General features: G+C 51.3%; 4 protein-coding genes across 6 annotated transcripts; 2 read left to right on the forward strand and 2 right to left on the reverse strand.

Annotated features, from left to right (window-relative positions):
- Positions 1 to 4121: 4121 nt before the first annotated feature.
- LOC135997949 (feather keratin Cos1-1/Cos1-3/Cos2-1-like) lies at positions 4122 to 10351 on the reverse strand. 2 transcript variants are annotated; one of them, XM_065650918.1, is made up of 2 exons: positions 10268 to 10351; positions 4122 to 4448 (listed from the first exon to the last, which is right to left on the reverse strand). In XM_065650918.1, exons 1-2 carry the CDS (start codon positions 10349 to 10351, stop codon positions 4122 to 4124), a joined length of 411 nt encoding a protein of 136 aa, XP_065506990.1. The 2 variants fall into 2 exon arrangements, with proteins under 2 accessions (XP_065506990.1, XP_065506991.1); XM_065650919.1 differs by lacking the exon at positions 10268 to 10351 and adding an exon at positions 4745 to 4817 and having other exon boundaries at positions 4122 to 4429.
- A 125-nt stretch (positions 10352 to 10476) lies between these two features.
- On the forward strand, positions 10477 to 11228 carry LOC135998104 (feather keratin Cos1-2-like). Its single transcript, XM_065651213.1, has 2 exons — positions 10477 to 10608; positions 10902 to 11228. Exons 1-2 carry the CDS (start codon positions 10477 to 10479, stop codon positions 11226 to 11228), a joined length of 459 nt encoding a protein of 152 aa, XP_065507285.1.
- A 4802-nt stretch (positions 11229 to 16030) lies between these two features.
- Positions 16031 to 22246, reverse strand: LOC135997917 (feather keratin Cos1-1/Cos1-3/Cos2-1-like). Of its 2 annotated transcripts, none has more exons than XM_065650842.1 (2): positions 22163 to 22246; positions 16031 to 16357 (listed from the first exon to the last, which is right to left on the reverse strand). In XM_065650842.1, exons 1-2 carry the CDS (start codon positions 22244 to 22246, stop codon positions 16031 to 16033), a joined length of 411 nt encoding a protein of 136 aa, XP_065506914.1. The 2 variants fall into 2 exon arrangements, with proteins under 2 accessions (XP_065506914.1, XP_065506915.1); XM_065650843.1 differs by lacking the exon at positions 22163 to 22246 and adding an exon at positions 16653 to 16725 and having other exon boundaries at positions 16031 to 16338.
- Positions 22247 to 22371: 125 nt separating this feature from the next.
- On the forward strand, positions 22372 to 23123 carry LOC135998002 (feather keratin Cos1-2-like). Its single transcript, XM_065651019.1, has 2 exons — positions 22372 to 22503; positions 22797 to 23123. Exons 1-2 carry the CDS (start codon positions 22372 to 22374, stop codon positions 23121 to 23123), a joined length of 459 nt encoding a protein of 152 aa, XP_065507091.1.
- Positions 23124 to 26785: the final 3662 nt, after the last annotated feature.

Below are 26785 nucleotides of genomic sequence, written 5' to 3' on the forward strand. Positions count from 1 at the left end.
TCTCCAGTCATGCGTCTGCACCGTCATCATAGAATACCAGGATAAAAGGGACCACAAGGATGACCTGGACCAACCTTTCTTTTCAAAACCACAGGCTAGCCAAGATGCTCCAGCACCCTGTTGAACGGAATCTTATATGTGTCCGATGTTTCAGAATCCACCACTTCCCTGAGGAGATTGTTCCAGCGTGTCCTCGTTCTCATCATGAATAATTTTGCTCTCGTGTTCAATCACATACCTCCCAGGAGTAGCTTGTACCTATTGCCCCTCGTCTTTTCCACGTGACTGCTTGCAAAAAGGGAGTCTCGATTTTCTGTCTAGGCTCCCTGGAAATACTGGAGCATGGTGCTGAGGTCTCCACTAAGCTTCTCAAAGCTGAACAGCCCCAGTTGTCTCAGCCTTTTCTTATGCTGCAGATTCTTATCCCGTTGATCATCTTTGTGACCCTTCTCTGGAATATTTCCAGTCTATCCCCATCTCTTTTGTATAGCAGCGACCAAAATCAAGCACAATATTTGAGGTTTGGCCAGACAAGCTCTGAGTAGGGCGTGATAATGACTTCTTTGTCTCCACTGGTGGTGCCCTTGCTAATGTAACTGGGCATCCTGTTGGCCTTCTTTGTTGCAGCAGGACGTTGTTCTCTCCTGTTGAGCTGCTTGTCCACCGGGACCCCCAGGTCCCTTTCCACAGAACTGCTCCCCAGCCAGCTGGATCCCAGCCTCTGCTGGGATTATGTTTTCCCATGTGCTGCACCTTACACTTGGCGGAGATAATTCCCAGGTTAGGAGTGGTATCAGCCACACTCAGGCTACATAATGGAGTCCTCACTTGCTGTGAACGCAACAATCCTAAGGGCCACCGCAGTCCCAGGACAGCACTGAGTGTTCGAAGATGCGTTTTCTGGCCATCATCCTACCATTTCTACACAGAGGGTTACTGAGCAGATGGCTTGCACACTAGGGTCTTCCCAGCAGTGCAGTTGCTGGCCATTGGAGAGCTGTCCTGCAAGAGACCCTGCACACCCCTGGGAACCACATGGGCACATCAAAGTGCAGGGCTGGGCCCTCATGGTAGGACACCTCTCCCCACACCAGGCTCTGCAGTAAACAGCACCAGTCTTGGCGGCTACACTGGGAGGAAAAGTACTGCTCCTAAGCCCAGGAAGGCAAGCCCCCCACATGGTGCCATGGACCCGCTCTGCCCTGGGCCCAGGCAATGGACCCCAGCACGGAGCGTCTCCACGCACAAGAGAGCCGTCACCAAGAACACCTAGGCAATCAAGACACTCTTCTGGGTACGTGTATCTGCCACTCTAGATGGAAGTCTCTTATAGACCTGCTGACTCATCTTTGGGGGTTCTCATTTCTCTTGATCGTGACTGTCCTTCTAGAGAAGAAGTTCAAAGGTTCATGTCCCTCTTTGCTATTCCCTGCCTGCAGAGTACATCTCTTTCAGTGAAGAAATCTTGTTAATGAAGAGGACAATAGCCATGCAGCATCCTATTTTCTCTGCAAAAAAAAGTGAATCTCAATTGCAATAAACTCTTTTGGAATGAGGATTTTCTTTCTGATGACTGGTGCAGTAGAGTGGATGGCATATTGTGACATCACTATTGAAGGGTATCACTGGGAGGGACAGGGAATCATAGGATATTCCATACTGGAAGTGACCTTGTGTCCTGGATCATTGAGGGGAGCAACGAGAGGAGGTGGTCTTAGTCAGGTGACCACGGATTGGCCAATTGGAGTATTCCATCCCATTCACGACTTCCTGGATATAAAAGGTGGACCCGAAGGACGCTCCCTCTCTTCTGCTGGGTCTTCTGCTGCTTTGCTTCGTCTCTGCTTCTTGTTCTGCCGTCCCTGCAAGCTGAGGCCTCGTGGCTGTCCCTGCACGTTGAGTCCTCGTGACAGACTGAATCTAGTTCCGGTTGGCTGCAGGATCCTGCTGGAGTAGCTGCTGGGAATTGCAAGACTGGTTCTCTAATATTTGTTCTGCTTTATTTTTTCTCTATGTTTATTTAGTAGCACTAGTAAAACGTTTTCAAATTTTCCAGCTTTCTTCTCTCTGTCCTTCTTTTCCTTTCCTCTCAAAATCGTCTGTCCTTACTGAAAAAGGAGGAGGAGCCGGGGGGAGCGGAAGCGGGGAGGGGGAAGAGGGTTAAGGAAAATGTATCTGCCACAGTTTTTGGTTGTCTCCCGGCGATGAAACCACGACACCTTGAAAGATCACCTGCTCCAATCTTTCATGGGAAAGAGAGACAAGATGAGATTATCTACCACCCTGTCCAATCACAACTTGGAAACTTGCAGCAGATGGGAACTCTGCCACATCCCTGGGAGGTCATTCCAGTGAAGGATTGGTCTTACTGTAAAAAAGGTATTTCTTATGTGAAACTGAAACCTCTCCCAGTGACACTTGGACTCACTGGCCCTTGTCCTCGCCATGTGGCTCCTTTGAATGAGAGAGCTTGCATCTTCTTTGTAGAAATTATTGAAGTACTAGAATATGTTGATGAGGTGTGCCCGAGCCTTCTGTTCATCCAGCAGAAAAAGACCTGTCTCCTTCAGCCTTCCCTCAGAGGACAGGTTCTCCAGCCCTTTGGTCCAATTAGACACATACACAAGAGTGGTGGTGGCTGTCAGATCAGGATCAGGGAAGGCCGAGTCAGGGGACTTGGATCCCAGCAGTGGCTTTCTTGATGCAGAACGGCCAGTCAGCACAAGTGGCAACTGCGTGAAGATGGCCACAATCCCAATGCCCGTGCTACCAGGGCTTGCAGGAAAGAGATTTTCTCTCCCATGGGAGTGTTGCAACGAAGAAGTTTGCATATGGTGACATTACAATTGAAGGACATGAGTGGGAGGATCATGAACTCAGTGATAGCCAGGAAGACAGGAAAACGTCAAAAGGACTGTGCCAGGAAGCAGGCAACATAAATGATTTTCCTCAAGGCAAGGAAAATCTCCATCATTTTCAACACAACGGTGGCGGTGTACCAGGTCTCCAGCAAGGAAACATGAGGAGGAAGAAGAGTGGAGGTCATTCTCCACCAGGGTTAGAAGATACATGGAGAAGATAATGGCACATGGGGCCGTGTGCCCACCCTGGGATGGATGGAAAGCCCAGGGGAATGAGATCAATTACAGGTGTCTTGTTCTCCATTGCCAAGGCCCAGTACACGACCAGAAGGAATCAGCTGTCCAGACAAGAGGGAAGGAGCAAAGCTGTGGTGGGTTAGATCTACTATTTCAGTTGCTTTCAGAAGGACAAACCACCTTTGTTTCTGACTGAGAGAACCCACTTACCCCAGATAAAGGTCTGACCACACCAGGGTTCAGGTGTGGATGTGGACCAGAGCAGAAAGGACCTGGCAGAGTTTTGACCACCATTTCTGCTCTGCTGGAACTCACCATTGCCATGGAATGCCTGATTTGCATTGCACGTAATTGGATGTGTGACAGTTCCTGGGTGCATTGGTTTCTTAATTGCCTCGTTCTTAATTGCTTACTTTAAATGACCAAAGTGCCTCTTAGGTCTAATGTAGATCATGGTTGGAGATTACATTACTGGGAAGAGCAGAGAATGTTGGGTAAGAAATGCCAATGTGTTTGCCCAAGGGAGCTAAGCAAGGGTGAGACACCCACTAAGTTGACTGTCCCTCGCAAGCAACTCCAGTCAATTTATTTATGAAAACATGAAATTGATTTACTGTGTTGCAAAGTGACAAAATCCACTGCAGGGAGTCCCACCCTCCCCTTCATCCACATGTTTCCCCTGAGCAGACTGGAAGAGTTGCCTAAGAGCAAAAGAGGACTCGGAGGCCCAGGCTTGGGTGCAGCACAGCTTTAATGAGTCTCAAGAAGAAAAGGAGGTGGCTCAGAAGGAGCACCACAGGCAGCCACAAGGATGTGGTGAAACTCCTGCAGGGAGGGAGGCCAACAGGTCACTGCTAGGCTTGCCTTGGGAACAGAATCAGCAGAGGAAAGAGAGAGAGACACGAGTGGAAGAAGGAAACAATGGTTCAAAGCTTGGAATGCAATGCTGTGGATCTCTGTCTCCTTTCAGGACCATGTTCAAAGGTCTTGAGAGGTTCTTGCCCAAAGGAGCTGCCAGCAGCTTTAGCAGGGTCGACATCTGCTGCCACAGTAGCGGCTGGTAATGCAGGAGAGGTCAAAGCCCCCGGAGTTGATGGGCACTCCCTCCGAGCTGAGGATGCTGCCAACAGCAGCGGAGGTGGAGGAGCCCACAACGGTGTTCTGTGGGAAGGAGCTGAGGATGGGGCCGGGCAGGGTCACCACCACAGGGGAGGGCTCAATGACGACATTGGAGCTCTGGCACTGCCTGACACAGGGCTCATTGCAGCTGTTGGCCAGTGGGGTCGGGCCACAGGGCCGGCAGGGCAGGCACGGGTTGCAGCAGGACATGTCTCTGTGGCAGAGGTTCACCTGGGAGAGAGGGCAGGAGGAAATAGAGCATCAGGTGTTGCTCTTGAGAAACAGCACTGCACCAAAACACAGTTGAGCCAAAGCACCTCTTGGCCCAGCACGCACTGGCAACCTCAAATCCCAGAAGCCACCTCCACTAAGTCCCAAATTCTCTCTGTGGAAGACCTTCTCTCCCCTTCCCGCTCCCATGAGATGCAGCTCCCATCCCAGGGCCAGGACAGACCCTTCCGTCTGAGACACACATTGAGGAAAGACACCTGATTCTGAAGCAGGAGGAGAAGAGGCTTCACACTCACCTGATGCCCAAGGAGAAGGAGGCAAGAGAAGTGGATGAGAAAGCTGAGAGTTGGGCTGTCTTTTATAGCAGTCCTGCACTGCCTCAGGCCCAGGCAGCCTTTGTGGAAGTAATAATTTTCTGACAAGCTCTTGGTGAATGCAAAACATGCCAGCTAATGGTATGAGCTGTGTCCTGGTTTTCTGCACTGCCGCCTTTCTATTTCCTGGTATCTGCCACATATTTTCCTATATGAAGGCTTCTTTTGTAAGTGCCGGGATTAGAGGCCTGAGGATTTCCAGGTTGAACACATGTCAGCATGTATTTCTTTTTAGTTCACGCCCATTCCCTCACGGACGCTTCTTTAGAAGGCTGGATGAGAAATCCCAGGATTTCAGGGGCAAGGATGCATCGCTGTGTTCACAAGACAGGGACTAATAGCCAGAGGGGTCCAGTGGAGGCAGGCTGGGGAACTCTGGTGGGTTATTTCGTACCATCTTACTGACAGCAGGGGCCCCAGCCTCTCCCAGGCCTGCAATCCTTAGCTCGTCCCCAAGGGCTCCTGTGACTGTGTGCACTGCCCTCTCTCATTCTCTCCTGGCTCCCTCCACCAGTCATTGGCTGTCGTATTCCCGGGCGGGTGGACTGCACTTCATGTTTTCATCTCTCTTTCACCCTAAGCTGCCCTCAGGAGGAAATTGCAACCTCTTTGGCCTTCTCCTCTCTCTGGGCAGTCTGTGGGTGCCAGAGACTTCTCGAGCAATGCTGCCAGTGCTTCTGTCCTGCTTAGAGTGCCCCGTCCCTGCTCTGGAGGGGAGGTCCCCAGCAGCTCCTCCGTCACATCCATTGCTATGTGCTCATCTGCAACAATGTGCCTGTCAGCGTGATTGTGTACCAGCCTGTGTGATTCTCTGCATGCACATCCATGTGCTTGTCTGCCTGGCTGTGCACACACCTGTGTGCCTCTGGTGGGACCGTGTTTCTATTTACCTGTACAATCCGTTGCACTTCGCTGGCCTTGTGCACATTTGCTTGTGTCTGTGCATCTGTGTATATCCTGGTGCACACGTGAGCAAGTTGGATATGTGTTAGTGCATGTGTGTGTGTACGTAGTTGTGCCTGACCATTCCAAGTCCCGTGTTGACACCCCTCTGTGTCAGTGCCAGACATTGACACAGTCTCAGCCCCTCATCTCAGAGGGCACAGACAGGGCCACAGCAATCTGGTCTCAATGTGGTGAATGCCCAACCCTGAACAACTCATTTTATCTTGGCTGCAGGGAGCTTCAAAGGGTTGAGCTGTTTCCCGGAGTCTTTGCTCCTGACTCCTGCAAAAGCTTTGAGGGTACAGGATTCACCTGGCTCCATGACTGACCCTTGTCCAGAGCCAGGAGCTATGGGAAAAGGAATGCAAGCATGAGGAGGCCGGGTGGAGGAAGATGGTGACCATGGGGCGTGTAGCCAACAGCACCAGTAAAGAGCACCAACTCTGTACAGAGCCAAGGATGCCAAGTGCCAGCAACACTAGATAGGTCCAGCTGTGCCATAAGGTCTCTTTCCAAGCCTCTAACGAGACACTGACTGCAAACAGTTTTTACAAACCATTTGGCCATGCCTGAGATGCAGCAGGTGTAGCTTCTGGGCCCCATGGCCTGGAGAAAGAGTATGGAACTCAAGCATCAGCTAGCATTGCCACACGGGGGAAAGCAGCCACTGGTTCTCCTCTGAAGAGCTTTGCACAGTATCACAGAACCCCAGAATGCTCGGAGTTTGAAGGGACCTCTGTAGGTCATCTTGTCCAACCCACCTTCTAAAGCAAGTACACCTATAGCAGATTGCACAGGAACGTGTCCAGGTGGGTGCTGAATTTCTCCAGAGAAGGAGACTCCACAACCTCTCTGGGCAGCCTGTTCCCGTGCTCTGTCACTGTAGAAGAAAATAAGTTTTTCCTCATCTTCAGATGAAAGCTCCTGTGCTTCCAGTCTGTACCCGTTGCCTATCATCCTATCATTGGGCACCACTGAAAGGATTCTAGTACCATCATCTTGACATCCACCCTTAAGGTACTCGTAAACATTGATAAGATCGTCCCTCAACCTTCTCTTCTCCAGGCTGAACCGACACAGCTCTCTCAGTCTCTCCTCATAAGAAAGATGCTCTGGGCTCAGATCATCTTCGTAGGCCGCCACTGGACTCCATCCAATAATTCCTTATCCTTGTTAAACCGGGGGCCCAGAACTGGATGCTTTTCCTTAAATGCAAGCATTCTGGCTCACACCACAGTGCCTTTCCTCTTCCAGAAATGATGGCAGAGACATCCTCCTCGGGATCCTCAAAGTGCTCTGGGAGATGGCCCATTCCCTGCATAGGACACCTCTCAGCCGCAGACAAAGGAGGGCACCTCTGGACTGGCTGGGCTGAGGGTCTTGACTGTGTGCTGCTTCACACCTGGCTCCCATCAGGAAACCGTGGGGAAAGACCTCTCCCCTTGTGGGATCTGGGGTCCACTGGGCCACTCAATGAGTTGGGAAATCTGCAGTGAGTGACCAGTGGTGGAAAGGGGGCACGGCGGCTCTGCCTGCCTTGAAGAACCCTTACTGCGGTGTCCCATCCCACCTGTGCATCCGCAGCACCAAAGAAAAGCTTTTTCACTGTGGAGGTGGTCAAACACTGGAGCGGGTTGTTCAAGAGAGGTTGTGGAGACTTATCTGCAGAGATACTCCAATCCTGTCTAGATACAGCTCTTAGACAGCATGCTCTAGCTGACCCTACTCTTGCAGAGGCATTGAGAGAGGTCGTCTGCAGAGGTGACTTCCATGATTCTGTGAAATGCATAGCTCAAGGTGCTCCGGCCACACAAGGAAATTCAGGTTTCTCTCAGGGTCAGCACACTGGGCCCCTGAATTGAATTGTCCCCCACCACTGCAATTCTCTTCTGTCCATTTCCTCCCCAGGCCCATGCTGAAGTGCAGCAAAGCGCGTGTGCCCACCCTTTAAGGAGACACTGCTGCAGCCCTGTCCAAAATGTCTCTCCAGAGCTACTCTCACTTCTTAGCCAAGCACCCTTGACACAGCACTCGGGGCACTGTGGGGCCCTGTCATAAAGCGGGAAACCAAACGCAGCATAAAGGGAAACAATAGCACGTGCCATGTCATTACCTGCAATGTTACCACTCATTAGGAGCACGCAGGAAAATTGTGGCTTATGCAGTGTGTGCCTTTGGGCCCGAGGCGGTGTGAAGACAGAAGAAAAACCAGTTCAGCTGGTCACTGTCTCAAACAGTTCAGTCACCTCCTTCACATTAGGAACCAGGTGAATGGGAACTCCCTCTTCTCCTTCCCCTCCTCCTATAGGAAGGGGTCCAGCCTTCAAGGAGATCTCAGTTGATATCAGATCCTTGGTCTCATGTTAGTGCTCTGAGATAGTGGTTGTGGGAGAGGGCAGAGGAGAGATGGTTTGTCATGGAGAGAGGCTGAGGCTGGGCTGAGGTGGCTTTGTGGCTACAGGCCAGGCAGGAGTATCCCTGGGCTCAGGCAGAGAAACCCTTGTTCCCCGCTGCACAGCACCCACCTCCCATCCCATCAGGTGCCTTGGCCTCTGAGCATGCCCTAAGGATGGTGATCCCAACTTGAGCTGTCTTCATGGGAGGACGCCATTGCTGCAGGAGACCCTGGGAGGTCAGCAGCTCCACAATAACTCAAGGCCATTCTTCTTGGTCTGGATGGAGGTGGTCTTGGGCAGGAGACTCAGACAGAGAAGATGGCTACGTGGATGTAAGGAGAAGATTGTAGGAGAAATCACTTTGGCTCATCTTCAGCTTCCCAGCATCTCCAGAAGAAGGGGGCATGGCATGCGTCGAAGCAAAGGCATCGCATGTGCCGGGTACACGAGCACAAATGTCAATTGACATCGTGGCCCACCACCCCCACAGAGGAGCAAGAGCAGGAGAAAGTGACTGCACAGATAGAAAGCAGAAATAAAGCACGGAAATTACAAGCACTCGTGGCACTTCTAACTACCATAGCTGTTGCAAATGCAAGAGGACCTTGGCTGGCTTCCAGGCACTCACCCGGCAGGATACTCTCTCCTTCCTCTATGGGACAGGACGAGAACATAAGATGGAAACGGTCATGAGTCCCAGTAAAGACAGGGGGATTACTCATCAATTATCATTAGCGGCAAAATAGACCTGATTTGTAGAAGATTGATTTAACTTATTAACAATAAGACACAAAGAAGGATGGTGAAAACAGCCAAAATAGCCTTAAGAATTTCCCCACATTCCTTAACTCTTTCTAACAGATTAAACTTCCCTCCTTCACTGCAGGCTTCTCTTTTTGATCCACTCTTAAACAATACAGTGGGATGCAGCATAGCAGGTTGTGGTCAATACACAAAAGTTCCTTTCTGATGAAGGGTGGACTTTGACTGACGTACTCATGAAAATCATCAGTGTTTGTGGCTTTCCCTAATCCACACGTACCTGCATTCCCAGACACAGCTGATGGGCCCTCAGACTCAGCTCTTTGTATGGAGGAGGGGAATGCCCTGGTGCTTGAAAAGCAGAGGATTTTGACTGAAAACCGTTTGACTCTCCCTAATGCACCCAGAGATTTTGTCCTCCATCTCAGAGCAGGGCTACACCTTGACCCCAGCCTAATACCCACTTGATGAGAGCTGTCAGCCACTGCCTCACTCAGCACCAGGCTGACAAGCTGCAGAAATACATCTGGCATTGGCAAGGCATGAGGAGCCTGTGTCCCATCCCAGTCACCAGCAACACTGCATCAGCAGGTTATTACTGCAGGGACAATGGCCTGCACAGGTAGGCAGGGTTTCTTGGACTTTCTTCCCGCTTGTAAAGGAAGAAAGGGAGGGTGCAGGAGGCAGAGACTGCATTTCAGTTCTCTGAGCACCTCTCTGCCAGGACAAAGGCATCACCATTCAGCTGTAGACGGGCTCCTTCTGGCAAGGGCAACCTGCTGCTCTACAGTGCTCTTGGACACACCAGGGAAGAGTCGCCCACTACGATGTGCACATGTCCTGATGATGAGGGTCGCAGAGCTACAGATGGACACAAGTGTGCTCATGCAGGCCTGCAGGGAACTGTCTGAAAATCTGTACGCTCACAGAAAGCCAGGAAATCATCAGCAAGTAGGGATTTTGTTGAGGAGATGCTGGGGACCACTGTGGTAGAAAAGGATTCAAGTTCCAAAGAGAAAACCAGGCCCCAAACAAGCTCCTGGTGTTTCCTGAGGACCTGCAGAGAGTGCAAGGAGAGGGCATGAGGCAAAGGAGCCCAGCGAAATCGTCCTGAGGGCACTGTTAGTGTTGTAATAGTATCAGACACTCCCAGCAGAGGCCCACCTGTGTGCAACAAGGAGCAACCATCAGAGAGGTGGAGGGAGCAAGAGAAAAGGATACGGCATGTTGTCCCAAATGTCATTTCTTGGTCACTGGATGGGAAACATTACAGCGTTGCCCATTTCCAGAAAACTTTGCCACAAAGGAGCCCACAGGAATGACCCAGATGCACATCACCTACCTGCACAGGATGCCACCAGCACTTGGCCTGAGTCCTCTGCCCACGCTGACCTCTGTCTACCCTGGAAACCCTCAGGCCCTTCATCCCGGCACTTACAGAAGAAGCCTTCATATAGGAAAGCACGTGGCATGAGACAGGAAATGAAAAGGCGTCAATGCACGAAATCAGGACACAGCCCATACCATTGGCTGGTGTGTTTTACATTCATCATGAGCTTGTCAGAAAATTATTACTTCCACAAAAGCTGCCTGGGCCTGAGGCAGTGCAGGACTCCTATAAAAGGCAGCCCAACTCTCTGCTCTCTCATCCACTTCTCTCGCCTCCTTCTCCTTGGGAATCAGGTAAGTATGAAGCCTCTTCTCCTCCTGCTTCAGAATCAGGTGTCTTTCCTCAATGTGTGTCTCAGCTGAAAGGGTCTGTCCTGGCCCTGGGGTGGGAGCTGCATCTCATGGGAGAGGGAAGGAGAGAGAAGATCTTCTGCAGAGACAGTTTCAGACTTAGTGGAGGTGGCTCCTGGGATTTGAGGTTGGCAGCGTATGCTGGGCCAAGAGGTGCCTTGGCTCTCCTGTGGTTGAGTGCAGTGCTGCTTCACATGTGCTCCTCATGCTTTGCTTCGTCCTGTCCTCTCTCCCAGGTGAACCTGTGTCTCAGAGACATGTCCTGCTGCAACCCGTGTCTGCCCTGCCAGCCCTGTGGCCCGACCCCACTGGCCAACAGCTGCAATGAGCCCTGTGTCAGGCAGTGCCAGAGCTCCACCATCGCCATCCAGCCCTCCGCAGTGGTGGTGACCCTGCCCGGCCCCATCCTCAGCTCTTTCCCACAGAACACCGTTGTGGGCTCCTCCACCTCCGCTGCTGTTGGCAGCATCCTCAGCTCGGAGGGAGTGCCCATCAACTCCGGGGGCTTTGACCTCTCCTGCATTACCAGCCGCTACGGTGGCAGCAGATGTCGACCCTGCTAAAGATGCTGGCAACGTCCCTGGGCAAGAATCTCCCAAGACCTTGCAACATGGTCCTTGAAAGGAGATAGAGCTTTGCAGTGTTGTATTCGGAGCTTTGAACTCTTGTTTCCTTCTGCGACTCATGTCTCTCTCTCTTGCTTTTGCTTATTCTGTCTCCCAAGGGCAGTGTGGCAGGGCCTTGTTGTTCTCCCTCCCACTGCAGGGCAGGCAGACTGACACTCTGCAGGAGTTTCACTGCAATGTTATGGCTGTCTGTGGTGCTCCCTCTGAGCCACCTCCTTTTCTTCTTGAGTCTCATTAAACTTGTGCTGCATCCAAGTCTGGACCTCCGAGTCCACCTTTGTTCTGAGGCAACTCTTCCAGTCTGCTCAGGGAAAACACGGAGGAAGGGGAGGGTGGGATTCCCTGCTGTGGATTGTTTCATGGCCTTTCCTTTGGAGCTGAAGAAGACACTCATGGCTACGCTACAGGCAGTGGCCTTCAGTGAGTAAAGGGTTCCAAAGTGTGGCAGGAGTGGGGCTGGGAAGCTGCAATTCCTGGGCACAATCCACACCCTCATCTCTCTCATTCCTTCCCCTCCATTACCTGATCTAGTGTGCATGGCCAACACACATGGGCACAGACACATGAGATAGAGGAACCTCATACAATCCTTCAGCATCTGGCAGGGCCCAGTTGCTCTCCAGACATGCGTCTGCACCGTCATCATAGAATACCAGGATAAAAGGGACCACAAGGATGACCTGGACCAACCTTTCTTTTCAAAACCACAGGCTAGCCAAGATGCTCCAGCACCCTGTTGAACGGAATCTTATATGTGTCCGATGTTTCAGAATCCACCACTTCCCTGAGGAGATTGTTCCAGCGTGTCCTCGTTCTCATCATGAATAATTTTGCTCTCGTGTTCAATCACATACCTCCCAGGAGTAGCTTGTACCTATTGCCCCTCGTCTTTTCCACGTGACTGCTTGCAAAAAGGGAGTCTCGATTTTCTGTCTAGGCTCCCTGGAAATACTGGAGCATGGTGCTGAGGTCTCCACTAAGCTTCTCAAAGCTGAACAGCCCCAGTTGTCTCAGCCTTTTCTTATGCTGCAGATTCTTATCCCGTTGATCATCTTTGTGACCCTTCTCTGGAATATTTCCAGTCTATCCCCATCTCTTTTGTATAGCAGCGACCAAAATCAAGCACAGTATTTGAGGTTTGGCCAGACAAGCTCTGAGTAGGGCGTGATAATGACTTCTTTGTCTCCACTGGTGGTGCCCTTGCTAATGTAACTGGGCATCCTGTTGGCCTTCTTTGTTGCAGCAGGACGTTGTTCTCTCCTGTTGAGCTGCTTGTCCACCGGGACCCCCAGGTCCCTTTCCACAGAACTGCTCCCCAGCCAGCTGGATCCCAGCCTCTGCTGGGATTATGTTTTCCCATGTGCTGCACCTTACACTTGGCTGAGATAATTCCCAGGTTAGGAGTGGTATCAGCCACACTCAGGCTACATAATGGAGTCCCCACTTGCTGTGAACGCAACGATCCTAAGGGCCACCGCAGTCCCAGGACAGCACTGAGTGTTCGAAGATGCATTTTCTGGCCATCATCCTACCCTTTCTACACAGAGGGTGACTGGGCAGATGGCTTGCACACTAGGGTCTTCCCAGCAGTGCAGTCCCTGGTCACTGGAGAGCTGTCCTGCAAGAGACCCTGCACACCCCTGGGAACCACATGGGCACATCAAAGTGCAGGGCTGGGCCCTCATGGTAGGACACCTCTCCCCACACCAGGCTCTGCAGTAAACAGCACCAGTCTTGGCGGCTACACTGGGAGGAAAAGTACTGCTCCTAAGCCCAGGAAGGCAAGCCCCCCACATGGTGCCATGGACCCGCTCTGCCCTGGGCCCAGGCAATGGACCCCAGCACGGAGCGTCTCCACGCACAAGAGAGCCGTCACCAAGAACACCTAGGCAATCAAGACACTCTTCTGGGTACATGTATCTGCCACTCTAGATGGAAGTCTCTTATAGACCTGCTGACTCATCTTTGGGGGTTCTCATTTCTCTTGATCGTGGCTGTCCTTCTAGAGAAGAAGTTCAAAGGTTCATGTCCCTCTTTGCTATTCCCTGCCTGCAGAGTACATCTCTTTCAGTGAAGAAATCTTGTTAATGAAGAGGACAATAGCCATGCAGCATCCTATTTTCTCTGCAAAAAAAAGTGAATCTCAATTGCTATAAACTCTTTGGGAATGAGGATTTTCTTTCTGATGACTGGTGCAGTAGAGTGGATGGCATATTGTGACATCACTATTGAAGGGTATCACTGGGAGGGACAGGGAATCATAGGATATTCCATACTGGAAGTGACCTTGTGTCCTGGGTCATTGAGGGGAGCAACGAGAGGAGGTGGTCTTAGTCAGGTGACCATGGATTGGCCAATTGGAGTATTCCATCCCATTCACGACTTCCTGGATATAAAAGGTGGACCCGAAGGACGCTCCCTCTCTTCTGCTGGGTCTTCTGCTGCTTTGCTTCGTCTCTGCTTCTTGTTCTGCCATCCCTGCAAGCTGAGGCCTCGTGGCTGTCCCTGCAAGTTGAGTCCTCGTGACAGACTGAATCTAGTTCCGGTTGGCTGCAGGATCCTGCTGGAGTAGCTGCTGGGAATTGCAAGACTGGTTCTCTAATATTTGTTCTGCTTTATTTTTTCTCTATGTTTATTTAGTAGCATTAGTAAAACGTTTTCAAATTTTCCAGCTTTCTTCTCTCTGTCCTTCTTTTCCTTTCCTCTCAAAATCGTCTGTCCTTACTGAAAAAGGAGGAGGAGCCGGGGGGAGCGGAAGCGGGGAGGGGGAAGAGGGTTAAGGAAAATGTATCTGCCACAGTTTTTGGTTGTCTCCCGGTGATGAAACCACGACACCTTGAAAGATCACCTGCTCCAATCTTTCATGGGAAAGAGAGACAAGATGAGATTATCTACCACCCTGTCCAATCACAACTTGGAAACTTGCAGCAGATGGGAACTCTGCCACATCCCTGGGAGGTCATTCCAGTGAAGGATTGGTCTTACTGTAAAAAAGGTATTTCTTATGTGAAACTGAAACCTCTCCCAGTGACACTTGGACTAACTGGCCCTTGTCCTCGCCATGTGGCTCCTTTGAATGAGAGAGCTTGCATCTTCTTTGTAGAAATTATTGAAGTACTAGAATATGTTGATGAGGTGTGCCCGAGCCTTCTGTTCATCCAGCAGAAAAAGACCTGTCTCCTTCAGCCTTCCCTCAGAGGACAGGTTCTCCAGCCCTTTGGTCCAATTAGACGCATACACAAGAGTGGTGGTGGCTGTCAGATCAGGATCAGGGAAGGCCGAGTCAGGGGACTTGGATCCCAGCAGTGGCTTTCTTGATGCAGAACGGCCAGTCAGCACAAGTGGCAACTGCGTGAAGATGGCCACAATCCCAATGCCCGTGCTACCAGGGCTTGCAGGAAAGAGATTTTCTCTCCCATGGGAGTGTTGCAATGAAGAAGTTTGCATATGGTGACATTACAATTGAAGGACATGAGTGGGAGGATCATGAACTCAGTGATAGCCAGGAAGACAGGAAAACGTCAAAAGGACTGTGCCAGGAAGCAGGCAACATAAATGATTTTCCTCAAGGCAAGGAAAATCTCCATCATTTTCGACACCACGGTGGCGGTGTACCAGGTCTCCAGCAAGGAAACATGAGGAGGAAGAAGAATGGAGGTCATAATCCACCAGGGTTAGAAGATACATGGAGAAGATAATGGCACATGGGGCCGTGTGCCCACCCTGGGATGGATGGAAAGCCCAGGGGAATGAGATCAATTACAGGTGTCTTGTTCTCCATTGCCATGGCCCAGTACACGACCAGAAAGAATCAGCTGTCCAGACAAGAGGGAAGGAGCAAAGCTGTGGTGGGTTAGATCTACTATTTCAGTTGCTTTTGAAAAGACAAACCACCTTTGTTTCTGACTTAGAGAACCCACTTACCCCAGATAAAGGTCTGACCACATCAGGGTTCAGGTGTGGATGTGGACCAGAGCAGAAAGGACCTGGCAGAGTTTTGACCACCATTTCTGCTCTGCTGGAACTCACCATTGCCATGGAATGCCTGATTTGCGTTGCACGTAATTGGATGTGTGACAGTTCCTGGGTGCATTGGTTTCTTAATTGCCTCGTTCTTAATTGCTTACTTTAAATGACCAAAGTGCCTCTTAGGTCTAATGCAGATCATGGTTGGAGATTACATTACTGGGAAGAGCAGAGAATGTTGGGTAAAGAAATGCCAATGTGTTTGCCCAAGGGAGCTAAGCAAGGGTGAGACACCCACTAAGTTGACTGTCCCTCGCAAGCAACTCCAGTCAATTTATTTATGAAAACATGAAATTGATTTACTGTGTTGCAAAGTGAACAAAATCCACTGCAAGGAGTCCCACCCTCCCCTTCATCCACATGTTTCCCCTGAGCAGACTGGAAGAGTTGCCTAAGAGCAAAAGAGGACTCGGAGGCCCAGGCTTGGATGCAGCACAGCTTTAATGAGTCTCAAGAAGAAAAGGAGGTGGCTCAGAAGGAGCACCACAGGCAGCCACAAGGATGTGGTGAAACTCCTGCAGGGAGGGAGGCCAACAGGTCACTGCTAGGCTTGCCTTGGGAACAGAATCAGCAGAGGAAAGAGAGAGAGACACGAGTGGAAGAAGGAAACAATGGTTCAAAGCTTAGAATGCAATGCTGTGGATCTCTGTCTCCTTTCACGATCATGTTCAAAGGTCTTGAGAGTTTCTTGCCCAAAGGAGCTGCCAGCAGTTTTAGCAGGGTCGACATCTGCTGCCACAGTAGCGGCTGGTAATGCAGGAGAGGTCAAAGCCCCCGGAGTTGATGGGCACTCCCTCCGAGCTGAGGATGCTGCCAACAGCAGCGGAGGTGGAGGAGCCCACAACGGTGTTCTGTGGGAAGGAGCTGAGGATGGGGCCAGGCAGGGTCACCACCACAGGGGAGGGCTCAATGACAACATTGGAGCTCTGGCACTGCCTGACACAGGGCTCATTGCAGCTGTTGGCCAGTGGGGTCGGGCCACAGGGCTGGCAGGGCAGACACGGGTTGCAGCAGGACATGTCTCTGGGACAGAGGTTCACCTGGGAGAGAGGGCAGGACGAAATAGAGCATCAGGTGTTGCTCTTAGAGAAACAGCACTGCACCAAAACACAGTTGAGCCAAAGCACCTCTTGGCCCAGCACGCGCTGGCAACCTCAAATCCCAGGAGCCACCTCCATTGTCCCAAATTCTCTCTGTGGAAGACCTTCTCTCCCCTTCCCTATTCCATGAGAAGCAGCTCCCACCCCAGGGTCAGGACAGACCCTTCCGTCTGAGACACACATTGAGGAAAGACACCTGATTCTGAAGCAGGAGGAGAAGAGGCTTCACACTCACCTGATTCCCAAGGAGAAGGAGGCAAGAGAAGTGGATGAGAAAGCTGAGAGTTGGGCTGTCTTTTATAGCAGTCCTGCACTGCCTCAGGCCCAGGCAGCCTTTGTGGAAGTAATAATTTTCTGACAAGCTCTTGGTGAATGCAAAACATGCCAGCTGTGTCCTGGTTTTCTGCACTGCCACCTTTCTATTTCCTGGTATCTGCCACATATTTTCCTATATGAAGGCTTCTTTTGTAAGTGCCGGGATTAGAGGCCTGAGGATTTCCAGGTTGGACACATGTCAGCATGTATTTCTTTTTAGTTCACGCCCATTCCCTCACGGACGCTTCTTTAGAAGGCTGGATGAGAAATCCCAGGATTTCCGGGGCAAGGATGCATCGCTGCGTTCAGAAGACAGGAACTAAGAGCCAGAGGGGTCCAGTGGAGGCAGGCTGGGGAACTCTGGTGGGTTATTTCGTACCATCTTACTGACAGCAGGGGCCCCAGCTTCTCCCAGGCCTGCAATCCTTAGCTCGTCCCCAAGGGCTCCCGTGACTGTGTGCACTGCCCTCTCTCATTCTCTCCCGGCTCCCTCCACCAGTCATTGGCTGTCGTATTCCCGGGCGCGTGGACTGCACTTCATGTTTTCATCTCTCTTTCACCCTAAGCTGCCCTCAGGAGGAAATTGCAACCTCTTTGGCCTTCTCCTCTCTCTGGGCAGTCTGTGGGTCCCAGAGACATCTCGAGCAATGCTGCCAGTGCTTCTGTCCTGCTTAGAGTGCCCCGTCCCTGCTCTGGAGGGGAGGTCCCCAGCAGCTCCTCCGTCACATCCATTGCTATGTGCTCATCTGCAACAATGTGCCTGTCAGCGTGATTGTGTACCAGCCTGTGTGATTCTCTGCATGCACATCCATGTGCTTGTCTGCCTGGCTGTGCACACACCTGTGTGCCTCTGGTGGGACCGTGTTTCTATTTACCTGTACAATCCGTTGCACTTCGCTGGCCTTGTGCACATTTGCTTGTGTCTGTGCATCTGTGTATATCCTGGTGCACACGTGAGCAAGTTGGATATGTGTTAGTGCATGTGTGTGTGTACGTAGTTGTGCCTGACCATTCCAAGTCCCGTGTTGACACCCGTCTGTGTCAGTGCCAGACATTGACACAGTCTCAGCCCCTCATCTCAGAGGGCACAGACAGGGCCACAGCAATCTGGTCTCAATGTGGTGAATGCCCAACCCTGAACAACTCATTTTATCTTGGCTGCAGGGAGCTTCAAAGGGTTGAGCTGTTTCCCGGAGTCTTTGCTCCTGACTCCTGCAAAAGCTTTGAGGGTACAGGATTCACCTGGCTCCATGACTGACCCTTGTCCAGAGCCAGGAGCTATGGGAAAAGGAATGCGAGCATGAGGAGGCTGGGTGGAGGAAGATGGTGACCATGGGGCGTGTAGCCAACAGCACCAGTAAAGAGCACCAACTCTGTACAGAGCCAAGGATGCCAAGTGCCAGCAACACTAGATAGGTCCAGCTGTGCCATAAGGTCTCTTTCCAAACCTCTAACGAGACACTGACTGCAAACAGTTTTTACAAACCATTTGGCCATGCCTGAGATGCAGCAGGTGTAGCTTCTGGGCCCCATGGCCTGGAGAAAGAGTGTGGAACTCAAGCATTGGCTAGCATCGCCACACGGGGGAAAGCAGCCACTGGTTCTCCTCTGAAAAGCTTTGCACAGTATCACAGAACCCCAGAATGCTCGGAGTTTGAAGGGACCTCTGTAGGTCATCTTGTCCAACCCACCTTCTAAAGCAAGTACACCTATAGCAGATTGCACAGGAACGTGTCCAGGTGGGTGCTGAATTTCTCCAGAGAAGGAGACTCCACAACCTCTCTGGGCAGCCTGTTCCCGTGCTCTGTCACTGTAGAAGAAAATAAGTTTTTCCTCATCTTCAGATGAAAGCTCCTGTGCTTCCAGTCTGTACCCGTTGCCTATCATCCTATCATTGGGCACCACTGAAAGGATTCTAGTACCACAATCTTGACATCCACCCTTAAGGTACTTGTAAACATTGATAATATCGTCTCTCAACCTTCTCTTCTCCAGGCTGAACCGACACAGCTCTCTCAGTCTCTCCTCATAAGAAAGATGCTCTGGGCTCAGATCATCTTCGTAGGCCGCCACTGGACTCCATCCAATAATTCCTTATCCTTGTTAAACCGGGGGCCCAGAACTGGATGCTTTTCCTTAAATGCAAGCATTCTGGCTCACACCACAGTGCCTTTCCTCTTCCAGAAATGATGGCAGAGACATCCTCCTCAGGATCCTCAAAGTGCTCTGGGAGATGGCCCATTCCCTGCATAGGACACCTCTCAGCAGCAGACAGAGGAGGGCACCTCTGGACTGGCTGGGCCGAGGGTCTTGACTGTGTGCTGCTTCACACCTGGCTCCCATCAGGAAACTGTGGGGAAAGACCTCTCCCCTTGTTGGATCTGGGGTCCACTGGGCCACTCAATGAGTTGGGAACTCTGCAGTGAGTGACCAGTGGTGGAAAGGGGGCACGGCGGCTCTGCCTGCCTTGAAGAACCCTTACTGCGGTGTCCCATCCCACCTGTGCATCCGCAGCACCAAAGAAAAGCTTTTTCACTGTGGAGGTGGTCAAACACTGGAGCGGGTTGTTCAAGAGAGGTTGTGGAGACTTATCTGCAGAGATACTCCAATCCTGTCTAGATACAGCTCTTAGACAGCATGCTCTAGCTGACCCTACTCTTGCAGAGGCATTGAGAGAGGTCGTCTGCAGAGGTGACTTCCATGATTCTGTGAAATGCATAGCTCAAGGTGCTCCGGCCACACAAGGAAATTCAGGTTTCTCTCAGGGTCAGCACACTGGGCCCCTGAATTGAATTGTCCCCCACCACTGCAATTCTCTTCTGTCCATTTCCTCCCCAGGCCCATGCTGAAGTGCAGCAAAGCGCGTGTGCCCAACCCTTAAGGAGACACTGCTGCAGCCCTGTCCAAAATGTCTCTCCAGAGCTACTCTCACTTCTTAGCCAAGCACCCTTGACACGGCACTCGGGGCACTGTGGGGCCCTGTCATAAAGCGGGAAACCAAACGCAGCATAAAGGTAAACAATAGCACGTGCCATGTCATTACCTGCAATGTTACCACTCATTAGGAGCACGCAGGAAAATTGTGGCTTATGCAGTGTGTGCCTTTGGGCCCGAGGCGGTGTGAAGACAGAAGAAAAACCAGTTCAGCTGGTCACTGTCCCAAACAGTTCAGTCACCTCCTTCACATTAGGAACCAGGTGAATGGGAATTCCCTCTTCTCCTTCCCCTCCTCCTATAGGAAGGGGTCCAGCCTTCAAGGAGATCTCAGTTGATATCAGATCCTTGGTCTCATGTTAGTGCTCTGAGATAGTGGTTGTGGGAGAGGGCAGAGGAGAGATGGTTTGTCATGGAGAGAGGCTGAGGCTGGGCTGAGGTGGCTTTGTGGCTACAGGCCAGGCAGGAGTATCCCTGGGCTCAGGCAGAGAAACCCTTGTTCCCCGCTGCACAGCACCCACCTCCCATCCCATCAGGTGCCTTGGCCTCTGAGCATGCCCTAAGGATGGTGATCCCAACTTGTGCTGTCTTCATGGGAGGACGCCATTGCTGCAGGAGACCCTGGGAGGTCAGCAGCTCCACAATAACTCAAGGCCATTCTTCTTGGTCTGGATGGAGGTGGTCTTGGGCAGGAGACTCAGACAGAGAAGATGGCTATGTGGATGTAAGGAGAAGATTGCAGGAGAAATCACTTTGGCTCATCTTCAGCTTCCCAGCATCTCCAGAAGAAGGGGGCATGGCATGCGTCGAAGCAAAGGCATCGCATGTGCCGGGTACACGAGCACAAATGTCAATTGACATCGTGGCCCACCACCCCCACAGAGGAGCAAGAGCAGGAGAAAGTGACTGCACAGATAGAAAGCAGAAATAAAGCACGGAAATTACAAGCACTCGTGGCACTTCTAACTACCATAGCTGTTGCAAATGCAAGAGGACCTTGGCTGGCTTCCAGGCACTCACCCGGCAGGATACTCTCTCCTTCCTCTATGGGACAGGACGAGAACATAAGATGGAAACGGTCATGAGTCCCAGTAAAGACAGGGGGATTACTCATCAATTATCGTTAGCGGCAAAATAGACCTGATTTGTAGAAGATTGATTTAACTTATTAACAATAAGACACAAAGAAGGATGGTGAAAACAGCCAAAATAGCCTTAAGAATTTCCCCACATTCCTTAACTCTTTCTAACAGATTAAACTTCCCTCCTTCACTGCAGGCTTCTCTTTTTGATCCACTCTTAAACAATACAGTGGGATGCAGCATAGCAGGTTGTGGTCAATACACAAAAGTTCCTTTCTGATGAAGGCTGGACTTTGACTGACGTACTCATGAAAATCATCAGTGTTTGTGGCTTTCCCTAATCCACACGTACCTGCATTCCCAGACACAGCTGATGGGCCCTCAGACTCAGCTCTTTGTATGGAGGAGGGGAATGCCCTGGTGCTTGAAAAGCAGAGGATTTTGACTGAAAACTGTTTGACTCTCCCTAATGCACCCAGAGATTTTGTCCTCCATCTCAGAGCAGGGCTACACCTTGACCCCAGCCTAATACCCACTTGATGAGAGCTGTCAGCCACTGCCTCACTCAGCACCAGGCTGACAAGCTGCAGAAATACATCTGGCATTGGCAAGGCATGAGGAGCCTGTGTCCCATCCCAGTCACCAGCAACACTGCATCAGCAGGTTATTACTGCAGGGACAATGGCCTGCACAGGTAGGCAGGGTTTCTTGGACTTTCTTCCCGCTTGTAAAGGAAGAAAGGGAGGGTGCAGGAGGCAGAGACTGCATTTCAGTTCTCTGAGCACCTCTCTGCCAGGACAAAGGCATCACCATTCAGCTGTAGACGGGCTCCTTCTGGCAAGGGCAACCTGCTGCTCTACAGTGCTCTTGGACACACCAGGGAAGAGTCGCCCACTACGATGTGCACATGTCCTGATGATGAGGGTCGCAGAGCTACAGATGGACACAAGTGTGCTCATGCAGGCCTGCAGGGAACTGTCTGAAAATCTGTACGCTCACAGAAAGCCAGGAAATCATCAGCAAGTAGGGACTTTGTTGAGGAGATGCTGGGGACCACTGTGGTAGAAAAGGATTCAAGTTCCAAAGAGAAAACCAGGCCCCAAACAAGCTCCTGGTGTTTCCTGAGGACCTGCAGAGAGTGCAAGGAGAGGGCATGAGGCAAAGGAGCCCAGCGAAATCGTCCTGAGGGCACTGTTAGTGTTGTAATAGTATCAGACACTCCCAGCAGAGGTCCACCTGTGTGCAACAAGGAGCAACCATCAGAGAGGTGGAGGGAGCAAGAGAAAAGGATACGGCATGTTGTCCCAAATGTCATTTCTTGGTCACTGGATGGGAAACATTACAGCGTTGCCCATTTCCAGACAACTTTGCCACAAAGGAGCCCACAGGAATGACCCAGATGCACATCACCTACCTGCACAGGATGCCACCAGCACTTGGCCTGAGTCCTCTGCCCACGCTGACCTCTGTCTACCCTGGAAACCCTCAGGCCCTTCATCCCGGCACTTACAGAAGAAGCCTTCATATAGGAAAGCACGTGGCATGAGACAGGAAATGAAAAGGCGTCAATGCACGAAATCAGGACACAGCCCATACCATTGGCTGGTGTGTTTTACATTCATCATGAGCTTGTCAGAAAATTATTACTTCCACAAAAGCTGCCTGGGCCTGAGGCAGTGCAGGACTCCTATAAAAGGCAGCCCAACTCTCTGCTCTCTCATCCACTTCTCTCGCCTCCTTCTCCTTGGGAATCAGGTAAGTATGAAACCTCTTCTCCTCCTGCTTCAGAATCAGGTCTCTTTCCTCAATGTGTGTCTCAGCTGAAAGGGTCTGTCCTGGCCCTGGGGTGGGAGCTGCATCTCATGGGAGAGGGAAGGGGAGAGAAGATCTTCTGCAGAGACAGTTTCAGACTTAGTGGAGGTGGCTCCTGGGATTTGAGGTTGGCAGCGTATGCTGGGCCAAGAGGTGCCTTGGCTCTCCTGTGGTTGAGTGCAGTGCTGCTTCACATGTGCTCCTCATGCTTTGCTTCGTCCTGTCCTCTCTCCCAGGTGAACCTGTGTCCCAGAGACATGTCCTGCTGCAACCCGTGTCTGCCCTGCCAACCCTGTGGCCCGACCCCACTGGCCAACAGCTGCAATGAGCCCTGTGTCAGGCAGTGCCAGAGCTCCACCATCGCCATCCAGCCCTCCGCAGTGGTGGTGACCCTGCCCGGCCCCATCCTCAGCTCTTTCCCACAGAACACTGTTGTGGGCTCCTCCACCTCCGCTGCTGTTGGCAGCATCCTCAGCTCGGAGGGAGTGCCCATCAACTCCGGGGGCTTTGACCTCTCCTGCATTACCAGCCGCTACTGTGGCAGCAGATGTCGACCCTGCTAAAGATGCTGGCAACGTCCTTGGGCAAGAATCTCCCAAGACCTTGCAACATGGTCCTTGAAAGGAGATAGAGCTTTGCAGCGTTGTATTCGGAGCTTTGAAATCTTGTTTCCTTCTGTGACTCATGTCTCTCTCTCTCTTGCTTTTGCTGATTCTGTCTCCCAAGGGCAGTGTGGCAGGGCCTTGTTGTTCTCCCTCCCACTGCAGGGCAGGCAGACTGACACTCTGCAGGAGTTTCACTGCAATGTTATGGCTGTCTGTGGTGCTCCCTCTGAGCCACCTCCTTTTCTTCTTGAGTCTCATTAAACTTGTGCTGCATCCAAGTCTGGACCTCCGAGTCCACCTTTGTTCTGAGGCAACTCTTCCAGTCTGCTCAGGGAAAACACGGAGGAAGGGGAGGGTGGGACTCCCTGCTGTGGATTGTTTCATGCCCTTTCCTTTGGAGCTGAAGAAGACACTCATGGCTACGCTACAGGCAGTGGCCTTCAGTGAGTAAAGGGTTCCAAAGTGTGGCAGGAGTGGGGCTGGGAAGCTGCAATTCCTGGGCACAATCCACACCCTCATCTCTCTCATTCCTTCCCCTCCATTACCTGATCTAGTGTGCATGGCCAACACACATGGGCACAGACACATGAGATAGAGGAACCTCATACAATCCTTCAGCATCTGGCAGGGCCCAGTTGCTCTCCAGTCATGCGTCTGCACCGTCATCATAGAATACCAGGATAAAAGGGACCACAAGGATGACCTGGACCAACCTTTCTTTTCAAAACCACAGGCTAGCCAAGATGCTCCAGCACCCTGTTGAACGGAATCTTATATGTGTCCGATGTTTCAGAATCCACCACTTCCCTGAGGAGATTGTTCCAGCGTGTCCTCGTTCTCATCATGAATAATTTTGCTCTCGTGTTCAATCACATACCTCCCAGGAGTAGCTTGTACCTATTGCCCCTCGTCTTTTCCACGTGACTGCTTGCAAAAAGGGAGTCTCGATTTTCTGTCTAGGCTCCCTGGAAATACTGGAGCATGGTGCTGAGGTCTCCACTAAGCTTCTCAAAGCTGAACAGCCCCAGTTGTCTCAGCCTTTTCTTATGCTGCAGATTCTTATCCCGTTGATCATCTTTGTGACCCTTCTCTGGAATATTTCCAGTCTATCCCCATCTCTTTTGTATAGCAGCGACCAAAATCAAGCACAATATTTGAGGTTTGGCCAGACAAGCTCTGAGTAGGGCGTGATAATGACTTCTTTGTCTCCACTGGTGGTGCCCTTGCTAATGTAACTGGGCATCCTGTTGGCCTTCTTTGTTGCAGCAGGACGTTGTTCTCTCCTGTTGAGCTGCTTGTCCACCGGGACCCCCAGGTCCCTTTCCACAGAACTGCTCCCCAGCCAGCTGGATCCCAGCCTCTGCTGGGATTATGTTTTCCCATGTGCTGCACCTTACACTTGGCGGAGATAATTCCCAGGTTAGGAGTGGTATCAGCCACACTCAGGCTACATAATGGAGTCCTCACTTGCTGTGAACGCAACAATCCTAAGGGCCACCGCAGCCCCAGGACAGCACTGAGTGTTCGAAGATGCGTTTTCTGGCCATCATCCTACCATTTCTACACAGAGGGTTACTGAGCAGATGGCTTGCACACTAGGGTCTTCCCAGCAGTGCAGTTGCTGGCCATTGGAGAGCTGTCCTGCAAGAGACCCTGCACACCCCTGGGAACCACATGGGCACATCAAAGTGCAGGGCTGGGCCCTCATGGTAGGACACCTCTCCCCACACCAGGCTCTGCAGTAAACAGCACCAGTCTTGGCGGCTACACTGGGAGGAAAAGTACTGCTCCTAAGCCCAGGAAGGCAAGCCCCCCACATGGTGCCATGGACCCGCTCTGCCCTGGGCCCAGGCAATGGACCCCAGCACGGAGCGTCTCCACGCACAAGAGAGCCGTCACCAAGAACACCTAGGCAATCAAGACACTCTTCTGGGTACGTGTATCTGCCACTCTAGATGGAAGTCTCTTATAGACCTGCTGACTCATCTTTGGGGGTTCTCATTTCTCTTGATCGTGACTGTCCTTCTAGAGAAGAAGTTCAAAGGTTCATGTCCCTCTTTGCTATTCCCTGCCTGCAGAGTACATCTCTTTCAGTGAAGAAATCTTGTTAATGAAGAGGACAATAGCCATGCAGCATCCTATTTTCTCTGCAAAAAAAAGTGAATCTCAATTGCAATAAACTCTTTTGGAATGAGGATTTTCTTTCTGATGACTGGTGCAGTAGAGTGGATGGCATATTGTGACATCACTATTGAAGGGTATCACTGGGAGGGACAGGGAATCATAGGATATTCCATACTGGAAGTGACCTTGTGTCCTGGATCATTGAGGGGAGCAACGAGAGGAGGTGGTCTTAGTCAGGTGACCACGGATTGGCCAATTGGAGTATTCCATCCCATTCACGACTTCCTGGATATAAAAGGTGGACCCGAAGGACGCTCCCTCTCTTCTGCTGGGTCTTCTGCTGCTTTGCTTCGTCTCTGCTTCTTGTTCTGCCGTCCCTGCAAGCTGAGGCCTCGTGGCTGTCCCTGCACGTTGAGTCCTCGTGACAGACTGAATCTAGTTCCGGTTGGCTGCAGGATCCTGCTGGAGTAGCTGCTGGGAATTGCAAGACTGGTTCTCTAATATTTGTTCTGCTTTATTTTTTCTCTATGTTTATTTAGTAGCACTAGTAAAACGTTTTCAAATTTTCCAGCTTTCTTCTCTCTGTCCTTCTTTTCCTTTCCTCTCAAAATCGTCTGTCCTTACTGAAAAAGGAGGAGGAGCCGGGGGGAGCGGAAGCGGGGAGGGGGAAGAGGGTTAAGGAAAATGTATCTGCCACAGTTTTTGGTTGTCTCCCGGCGATGAAACCACGACACCTTGAAAGATCACCTGCTCCAATCTTTCATGGGAAAGAGAGACAAGATGAGATTATCTACCACCCTGTCCAATCACAACTTGGAAACTTGCAGCAGATGGGAACTCTGCCACATCCCTGGGAGGTCATTCCAGTGAAGGATTGGTCTTACTGTAAAAAAGGTATTTCTTATGTGAAACTGAAACCTCTCCCAGTGACACTTGGACTCACTGGCCCTTGTCCTCGCCATGTGGCTCCTTTGAATGAGAGAGCTTGCATCTTCTTTGTAGAAATTATTGAAGTACTAGAATATGTTGATGAGGTGTGCCCGAGCCTTCTGTTCATCCAGCAGAAAAAGACCTGTCTCCTTCAGCCTTCCCTCAGAGGACAGGTTCTCCAGCCCTTTGGTCCAATTAGACGCATACACAAGAGTGGTGGTGGCTGTCAGATCAGGATCAGGGAAGGCCGAGTCAGGGGACTTGGATCCCAGCAGTGGCTTTCTTGATGCAGAACGGCCAGTCAGCACAAGTGGCAACTGCGTGAAGATGACCACAATCCCAATGCCCGTGCTACCAGGGCTTGCAGGAAAGAGATTTTCTCTCCCATGGGAGTGTTGCAACGAAGAAGTTTGCATATGGTGACATTACAATTGAAGGACATGAGTGGGAGGATCATGAACTCAGTGATAGCCAGGAAGACAGGAAAACGTCAAAAGGACTGTGCCAGGAAGCAGGCAACATAAATGATTTTCCTCAAGGCAAACTGAGGTTCCTCAGGTTCCTCT

Source organism: Caloenas nicobarica, chromosome 24, assembly GCF_036013445.1.
Source record: "Caloenas nicobarica isolate bCalNic1 chromosome 24, bCalNic1.hap1, whole genome shotgun sequence".
Classification (NCBI taxonomy): Eukaryota; Metazoa; Chordata; class Aves; order Columbiformes; family Columbidae; genus Caloenas; species Caloenas nicobarica.